This window comes from Oratosquilla oratoria, chromosome 19, assembly GCF_046742065.1.
Source record: "Oratosquilla oratoria isolate Oo_2021 chromosome 19, ASM4674206v1, whole genome shotgun sequence".
Lineage (NCBI taxonomy): Eukaryota > Metazoa > Arthropoda > Malacostraca > Stomatopoda > Squillidae > Oratosquilla > Oratosquilla oratoria.
Window position 1 is genome coordinate 62,241,038 of NC_134795.1, and position 10,000 is coordinate 62,251,037.

Below are 10,000 nucleotides of genomic sequence, written 5' to 3' on the forward strand. Positions count from 1 at the left end.
CTCTCTCTCTCTCCTCTCTCACACACACACACACACACACACACACACACACACACACACACACACACACACAACTATAAATCACCTGTTTGATGTTGTGATGGAGTTGTGTCTAAGTGTTACGTCATTCAATCTGTCATACTTAAAAGTAAACAAACACACCGTTGCCACATCTAAGATAACGCACCAACCAATGTGCCAAATGTGCATTTTTTCCATATCTACAAGAAGATAAGGAACCAATCATCTCGCCATTTGTGAGAGTTATCAACGTGCCACCATACTAAACTTGACAGCTGTAATGATTATTAATTATCATTTATTTTATATTGTTTTTGTTTTGTTATCATTTGTCTGTTTGATTCTCATTCATTATTAGTTATATGTCAATCTATTATTATTTACTATTTTCCTGTGTGTTTATTATTTAGCTATACCTATGCATTTATTTATGTATTTTATTTATTTACATTATTATAGTTTTTATTTATTCATTTATCATTATTATGATTATTTTCGCATCCGACCTAGATATGGACCAAAAAGTCTCCTGTTGGCATGCTCCGCCTTTGTAATCCTTTGTAAGTTGAAGACCATCGTTTTTGTTTTATTTCATTCTGTTTGCTTGTTTATTCGTTTCTATAATTGGGCTATTTCCACCACATGTGGGTTGCCCCTTTCCCTACCCCTTGGGCATAAAGAAATTTCTAAATCTGATTAAAATCACCTGACGACAAAAAGAAAAAAGTTAATTCCCAAAGCAACCTTTAGACGAAATAGACGTCATTCGGCTACAGAAAGATCCATCTCGATCCTAAAAGGTTAAATATACGAACATTTCATCATCACGACGCAAAAAAAATATTATCAGACACTTAAATCTTTCGTCTAGGGGGGAGGGGTAGTTGTGTACTATTCTTACTATTCTGACCACCGCCAGACTATTCTGTTCAGCTGTGTGATGCAACTAGTAACTTGAGCTTATACTATTCAACCCTTTTTCGTACTATGTTGTACTTCCTCTTGTATTCAAGCCGCAGTCAAATAGCCTACATTCAATGACATAATCATGACCTTAATAGTGTAGGTTTACTATACATAGCTAGAACAGCTTCTACAAAGCATCCTAGAATTAGAAGATGATTACAAGTTCGTGAAAATGTTACCCTCGGAGACAATTTCTAGATTTTAGACAGTTTACAAATGACTGTAAGAAAGTTAACTGATGGAAGTACTTTCGGAAGTTAGGCGAACTTCGAGACTTAGAGAGGCAAGGTTCTTCTTTTCGAGTAACTTTTGCCTTTTAAGGTCATTATTAACTCCACTCCGAAGTACTACAACTGTTAAAGTACAGGGAAGAAGTCTGATACAGATAATGTATGTGTATATATATATATATATATATATATATATATATATATATATATATATATATATATATATATATATATATATATATATGTGCAGGAAAAACATTGGAAGCGTGTGTTCTTGAAAATGCAAGGTTGACCACGAAGAAAAACTATTAAAGCAGAGCGCTTTCGTGTTTCACATCTTCAGTGCAAATAATACAATAATAATATAAATAATAGAATAATATGTGTGTGTGTGTATGTGTGTGTGTGTGTGTGTGTGTGTGTGTGTGTGTGTGTGTGTGTGTGTGTGTGTGTGTGTGTGTGTGTGTGTGTGTGTGTGTGGATAAACATACACACGTAGAGATAGATAGATAGATAGATAGATAGAGATAGAGAGAGAGAGCATGCTTATATTTTAAGGGAAAACGTCTTTCATAAAAGGATTTAATTTTTTCCCTTATTATTCGGTGCTTTTCTGCAGTATTTCTGCAAGGAAGGCAAACATCGACAAAACGATCGAACCAGGCACGAGAAAACAATTTACCTTAAAAACATCTCCTTCTCAACAACCACAACCACAACCACCCCGACACCAATACTACCACCACCACGACCACCACTACAACTGCCACCACCAGTAATACTACCACCATCTCCTCCACCACCTCCACCGCCACCACAGGCTGTCACAGCCACTCTCTTCACCAAAGCCCCCAACGTCACAGCCCCCAACGTAGTGACCGCCCCCTCAGCCAGCCCCAGTGGCTGTCTCGAAGCCTTCCTGCCTGCCTGCCTGCCTGCCTGCCTGCCTGCCTGCCTTCCAGCCCACTGTCTCTAAACATCCAGATCAATTAAGATATTTGCCAATAAAAAGTGGCCCATCAATAGCGGACCAGACACTAATGGTCTTCAGGAGTCCGGACCATAAGGGAAAAGAAAGGTGGAGGGGTGGAGGGAGGGAGGGAGGGAGGATGAGGGAGGAGTAGGGTGGAAGGCGGGAGAAAAAAAAAAAAAAAAAAAAAAAAAAAAAAAAAAAACCGGCAGTTAAGAAAAAAAAACTGTTGGCGGGGGCAAAAAAAAAAAAAAAAAAGGAATAAAGTACCTTTGTATAGGAAGCAATTATCTCTTTTTGTTCGAGGAACCGCGAGGTTCGTCTCTGTTGTTCGTTCGCGGTTTCGAACGGGATCGAGACGGTCTTGTGGGTGTCGGAACATGGTTCGACATGCGGTTCGAACTGAGGTTCGTCTCGCTGTTCGACAAGGGTTCTAGAAAACGGGGCGACCTATTGGTACGTCAGGACACGGGTACGAGAGGCCATAGGTGAGAGCAAAGAATAGAACGAGAGTGAGAGTGAGTGAGAGCAACAATGAGTGATTGAGAGAGAGAGAGAGAGAGAGAGAGAGAGAGAGAGAGAGAGAGAGAGAGAGAGAGATAAGAAGAACAGAAGATGGAACAGGAGGGAAGAAATAGAGAAGAACAGAAGAGGACAGAGGAGGAAAGAAGAGTGGAAATGGGGGAGAAGAGAGCACACGAAAAGAGAAGAAAAGAAAGAGCAGAAAAGAAAGATGACGAAATAGGATAGATATAAAGAGAGAGAGAGAGAGAGAGAGAGAGAGAGAGAGAGAGAGAGAGAGAGAGAGAGAGGAGTGAAGATAGGGTGTACGAGCGTTAGAGAATGAGGATGAGAGAGAGAATGAGAGTGAGAGTGGAACTGAGACTGGGAGATAAAAGAGAGTAGCGATGAGAAAAGAGAAAGGAGAGAGAGATGCAAACAGGAGACAGAGAGAAGACGAGGATATTGTTAAAAAGAAGAGAAATGGCAAAAAGAAAAAGAAAAAATCTAAATTTTGTATGGTGGAATAGAAGTGAGAAAAAATCATGAGACCAGAGACAGACAAGGGTAAATAGACGCTCTCTCTCTCTCTCTCTTTCTATCTCTCTCTCTCTCTTTGTCCTCTCTCTCTCTCTCTCTCTCTCTGTCTTTCTCTCTCTCTCTGTCCCTCACACACACACACGCATATGGTTATGTATGTATACAATTTATCTTATAGATAATCACTAGTTACAAAATCTCCAAAGAATTTTCAAAGCACAACTGATTCTTGATAACCGATACATAAGATTTAATTATTTTCGTGTTTGCGTGTGGCCGACTTAGGAACACAAAAACGACTTCAGTATTGTGACGAGTATATTTCAGGCCTTGTAACTTCAGCGGGAGTTCTGATCTCCATATTTACGATGTATCCTTAATCGAACCTTAATTAAAGGGAATGACCAGTCCAATTCAAATCACCACGATGAGTCCTACGGTAACTACAAAGGTGGAATAGATCTTCGGCTTATGAAATATGGCTGGCTGTCGTTTTATTTTATTTTTTTCTAATATGATTTTATGGCTTTTCAATTACAGTCAACTCGTCTATCTTTGAAACTACGTGTTTACTTAACGAAGGCAATTAAAGCTAGGAGTCTTTCTATAGTTTTACTAGTTTAGCCTATTCTAGAAACCCTGTACTTGGTTCGAGGTCTAGAATGGGAACTAAACACATGGGTAAACGGTAGTCGAAATATTCAGCATCCCCTACAAAAAAAAAAAAAAAAAAAGTTTCGCCCAGAATTACTAAGGTACATTTCCCCTATGTAAGGTCAGTCTAGGGCCTTTGTACTTACAAAGTCTGGATACTGGTGAGGTTGGTGAAAAAAAAAGTCTCCCCAGACTTACAAAGGTACATTTTCCCTAAGTAAGGTCAGTCTAAGGCCTTTGTACTTACAAAGTCTAGATCAGTGGTTCAAATAATCGATAGTGCTTCAAAATTTAATACATTACATCCAAATGTTGACTTACTTTACAAATCACAACCATTTACAGACTTTTAATAACAAAATACAGTTTCCCTATGTAAGGTCAGTCTAAGGCCGTTTGTACTTAAAAGTGACAACACTGTATATTTACGTACTAAACACTGCATGGGTTAAAATCGAATTTGTCAAAGACCGATGCTGTGGTGGGAAATGGAGAGTTGGTTCACTAAAAAGTGGGGAATTGGAGAAAAAAGGTTAAGAACCCCTGATCTAGATACTGGTGAGGTTGGTGAAGGTTAAGAAAAAAAAAAAAAAAAGTCTCTCCCAGATTTACAAAGGTACATTTTCCCTATGTAAGGTCAGGGTAAGGCCTTTGTACTTACAAAGTCTGGATACTGGTGAGGTTGGTGAAGGTCCCATTCTCAATCGTCTTGATGTTGTTATCGTAGAGTGACCTGGAGGGAAAAGGAAAAAGAGGATTTTTAGTTGCTGACACAGTAAAGACGAAGTTGAACGTCTTCTAGCTTTGGCTTTCTAGTTTTCTAACTTAGAATGGATTGCAACAACAAAACATCCAGACACGAGACTTTTAGAACCATGGCTAGTCCAGGTACAGATAAAAGTAGTCAAAACACAAAAACAAACAAATAACTTAACGAAAGAAATGAGTAAATGAATATATATATACAGACTAGATAATGAACAAATAAATAAATAAATGAATAATATATATATATATATATATATATATATATATATATATATATATATATAATCAATTTACAATACCACAGACTCTTTTTTTCTCTCTCTTTATCTAATCCTTTTCTTTGTTTCTCCCATCTCTCTCTCTCTCTCTCTTTCTCTCTCCTCCCCTCTCTACCCTCCCCCTCCCCCTCTCCCACTTTCCCTTCCTTCTCTCACCCTCTCTCTCGCTCTCGCTCTCACCCCCCTCTCTGTTTCTCCCTCTCCATCTCTCTCTCTATCCATCTATCTCCCCATTTCTACCTCCCTCCTCCCCACTCTCTACCACTCTCCCTCACTTCTCTCATCCCCCCTCTCTCCTCTCTCTCTCTCTCTCTCTCTCTCTCTATCTATCTATCTCACCCACGCACCCACCCAGACCCCCCACACACACACATACACATCAAAACAAATCGTTTGAAGGTTATTGAAAAGTACATTTTTTTCATGCAAATACACCCATACGTGGAATATCATGAAAGAGGAAATAGTCAGATAATATAATTAAATCTCAGGTCAGACCAATGGAGGCTCGAACGGGAAACCACGAGCATTGTTCTTACTCAGTATATTACTGTTAGGTAAATACAAATAACTACAATTTGGTTAAACACTTTACACACGCGCGCGCGCACGCGCACACACACACACATACATACACATACGAGCGCGCACACACACACACACACACACACATACATACACATACGCGCGCACAAGCGCACACACACACACACACACACACACACACATACACACACACGCACACACACACATGCACACACAGTGTTCGTATAATTGTCCCTGGCATATGTGCGTACATCTGTGTGTGTATGTGTATGTGTGTGTGTGTGTGTGTGTGTGTACACATGACCGTTCTTACGTGTACATGTGCACCCAATTGTGTCTGTTTAAATGTTTGCGGGCAAGTGCGCGCGGTACGGAACAAAAACACTCACAAGCGAGCCCCAACAACAACGACAACAACAACAACAACAACGCTCGTTCTCATTCCGACTTAATTTTCAGCAAAATCCATCAAGAGAGAAAAAGTACCCGTTGGCAGCTGTATCCCTCGTAACGAATTCATAATCTCTTAAGCGGCTTTGCATTGAAGTCTCAGCTGTACGCATTTTCATTTGCAAAATTTCTTTAAGAATTTTTCATTCTCACTTTCGTCGCCCCCCCCCTTTTTTTTTTCTTTTTTTTTTTTTTTAGTTCTGAGAGACCCGTAGTGGATTATCAACACAGGAGCTGCAATACACACCAATCGCTTAATATACAACCAGTACACAAATAACAGAACACGACTTGACGGCGCAGTGGTAGCGTTCCCGGCTGCCACTACGGCGGTCCGGGTTCGAATCCCTCCCAAGGCTTAAATAATTTCAGTATCGCTGCGCTGCGGGTCTTTACTCCAACTCTCGTGGTCGGGGAGTTGGGTGTGTGTGTGCGTGTAAAGTCACAACATTACCCATAGATCGGTCATATATGAGCTCTGAGCTCTCTTCCGGGAGGGAAATAGCTGTTGATCACAAGTCCAACACGTGATCCAAGACCATGATGAATCACGCTATACTGTGTTCTCTATGAGTCTCCTTTTCTAGATAGTGATCGTGACCGTTGCCGGTTTCCTGGGAGGCCTTGGTTCTCATGCAGTAGGCGATTTCACTGAGCCCCAAGAAGGGACATGGTTGATATATTTTATTCTGGTGGGCGAAGTCAGGACAGGAGAGGAATTAATAATAAAAAAAAATTGTAAAAATGGTTTATCAAGAGAATAGAAAAAATATTACAAACGAAACTCTAATCAACGAATATTACATTTGCATATTTATGTTCACAAAAAGAGTGAAAAAAATACCGTATGTGTATTTCGCTTTACAACAAAGGTAGGTACCTACACCGTGAGACGCCTAACGGTCACCCAAAGCTTCAGCTATGTGAGCTCCGGCAGCCGTTGGGACTCGAGCCCGGGGACTCTGGACTCGCGAGGCGGGAATGGAAACCTACCACAACAATACACACTGAACAAAGTGGATCTTATTTTGAACAACTTCTGAACGTGATCAATACGTGTTACGTATTTTTACGTGGACAGCGCGAAGTTCCCCACCACCCCACCCAAACACACAAAACTCTGTTCTTTCGAAATCAGTTAAAAAAAAAAAAAAAAAAAAATTGTGTTGAATATCACGTACGACAATAACAGGCCGATAAAATCGACATGGCGCGATTTTGAAAAATAAATAAAAATCTAGAGCCTGCACTTTGCAATTGTAATACAATTAAATCGTATATACAGACAGCTGGTGGTATGTATACACCTAGACAAATGTATATACCACTCACTACATGCTGCCCAACATCCGCTCCTTCTCGCCTGGAGTAAAAGTACTGGTATAATAAGTATATTCAGTTTAGTCAGTTTATTGTATACCCCGGTGTGTGACAGTACATATTCTTAATTGTTACTATTCTCTAAGTATCAAAAATAGCGACAAGGAGACTATTTGAGTCCTGTAATATTCAACCATATTGGTGGTGGTGGTGGTGATGGTGGTGGTGGTAGTGGTGGTGATAATATGTGGTGATAGATGGTGATGAAGGTAATGGTGTTGATAGTGCAATACCATCATCATCACCAGCAGCATTATTGATAGTAAAGTTGTTATCATTATCAGTGGGATCTCATATTCGAAGTCTGCAACGTGAAATCTGTAAACTTCTTCCGTGTTTACATTTTGACCCTTTTCTAACTTTCTTCAATCTCATTTCCCTTCTCAAATGACTTTCCTTCCTTTGCCCCTTTCTCCCTCCATCTATTTTCCATAAAAAAGCGTAGACTCGGAGGTGACTTGATACAGGTTTTTAAGATTCTTAAGGGAATTGACAACACAAAAAGAGACCAAATTTTTATATTGAATGAGAATCAGACAAGAAATAACGGCCTCAAACTGTCAGGAAATAGATTTAATTTGGAAGTGGGTAGAAACAACTTCGCCAACCGTGTAGTTAATGAATGGAATAAACTTCCTGCATAGGCAGTGTAATGTTGTTCAGTTCGAAGCTTTAAGGATCGTTTAGATAAACACCTAAGCAAGATGCTGTAATGCCTGCCTTGTATTTAGTATTGTTTGTTTGTTATTGTCTGTTTTTATCATTATTTATTTGATTATTATGTATTATTATTTATCTGTCCGTTTATCATTATTTACTATTTACCTGTTTATTATTTAACTTTACCTATCTATTTATTATTATTTATGTTATTATTTCTATTCATTTATTTATCATTATTATATATTTTTTTCGCATCCGATCCGATCTAGTTATGGACCAAAAGGTCTCCTGCCGGCACGTTCCTCCTCTGTGTAATCCCTCCACAACTCCCCTTCCTTCTCCCCTTCTCACACACAATATCCCTCTCGCTTTCCCTAACTTTTCTCTAGGGAAAGTCCATTGCTCCCCCCACCAAAAAAAAAAAAAAAAAAAAAGAAAAAAAAAAAAAAATCACCTCCCCCCTCATGCCCTGACCTTCCTTCATGCCGACCTTGTTCCTTCCTTGACCCGTCTCCTCGTCCCTTACTTTTCCTCCTCCAGTGACCCTTCAGGCCCCTTTACAAGGGATTACAAAGGATTACAAAGGAGGATGATACCAATAAGGGGAGATTCAGGTCTCTAACGAGGTTGGGTAAAAAGAATATTTATTGCGTATATACATAATATAGAGATATTAAATATTACATACATGTATACATGTACTTATGCTTATGCATGTACCTACATATGTATATATGTGTATATATATATATATATATATATATACAGTATATATATATATATATATATATATATATGTGTGTGTGTGTGTGTGTGTGTGTGTACATATACATCTACATGTGCATATACATATGCATATACACACATACATGCACGTGTACATATGCACATGCACACACACAGATACCTAAACACATACACACATACACTTAAACATATACGTAGTACAAATACATATGAATATGCATATACATATATACCTATACACATATAAGCGCACAAACATTTGCATATACATGTATATAAAAGAATATACACAAGCATACACATATAAAGATACATATACAACAGCGAAAAAAAACGCTTACACTGCTGTAAATTAAAGAAGGCGTTTCACCAATTACGTACTGACGAAGTGGAATCCACTAATGCAGAATATTTGCAAATGTGTTTTCCTCTGAATCCACTTTGGACTGCGGTCCTTTAACAGAATCCCCAGACCACTGAGGCGTTTGTCGCTCACAAACAGAGCAACATGGCGCGCTGGCGAAAAAGCGAAGGACAAAGAAAGTCCGGTGGGAGGGTTGGGTGTAGCAGACTGTATTACTTGGAAAAGATGCGGTGAGCATTATGTTGGGGGAAGCTGGGAAGAAGGAAACCCGCTGAGGGTGCCGGAATACTAAAAAGAAGTAAACAAGGAAGTTCAGACCTCTGGCAACACTGTGATGAACGACAAGAAGTTAATACAAGAAGAAGAAGATGAAGAAGAAGAAGAAGAAGAAGACGCAAAAGACGAAAAAGAAGAAGAAAGAAGAAGAGCTAGAAGAAGAAGAGGAAGAAGAAGAAGAAGAAGAAGAAGAAGAAGAAGAGGGAGAAGAGGAAGAAGAAGAAGAAGAGGACGCAAAAGACGAAGAAGAAGAAAGAAGAAGAGGAAGAAGAAGATGAAGAAGAAGAGCTAGAAGAAGAAGAGGAAGAAGAAGAAGAAGAAGAAGAAGAAGAAGAAGAAGAAGAAGAAGAAGAGGACGCAAAAGACGAAGAAGAAGAAAGAAGAAGGGCTAGAAGAAGAAGAGCTAGAAGAAGAAGAGGAAGAAGAAGAAGAAGAAGAAGAAGAAGAAGAAGAAGAAGAAGAAGAAGAGGGAGAAGAGGAAGAAGAAGAAGAAGAGGACGCAAAAGACGAAGAAGAAGAAGAAAGAAGAAGGGCTGGAAGAAGAAGAGGAAGAAGAAGAAGATGAAGAAGAAGAGCTAGAAGAAGAAGAGGAAGAAGAAGAAGAAGAAGAAGAAGAAGAAGAGGGAGAAGAGGAAGAAGAAGAAGA

General features: G+C 39.3%; 1 protein-coding gene across 3 annotated transcripts in view; it reads right to left on the minus strand.

The window, feature by feature from the left end:
- Positions 1–10,000, minus strand: part of sli (slit guidance ligand) — a 1,907,921-nt gene that overhangs the window by 103,015 nt on the left and 1,794,906 nt on the right. For all 3 annotated transcript variants that reach the window (XM_076203204.1, XM_076203205.1, XM_076203206.1), the window contains one exon: positions 4,544–4,615. In XM_076203204.1, coding sequence (XP_076059319.1) covers positions 4,544–4,615 — 72 coding nt within the window. The remainder of the gene's footprint in view (positions 1–4,543; positions 4,616–10,000) is intronic.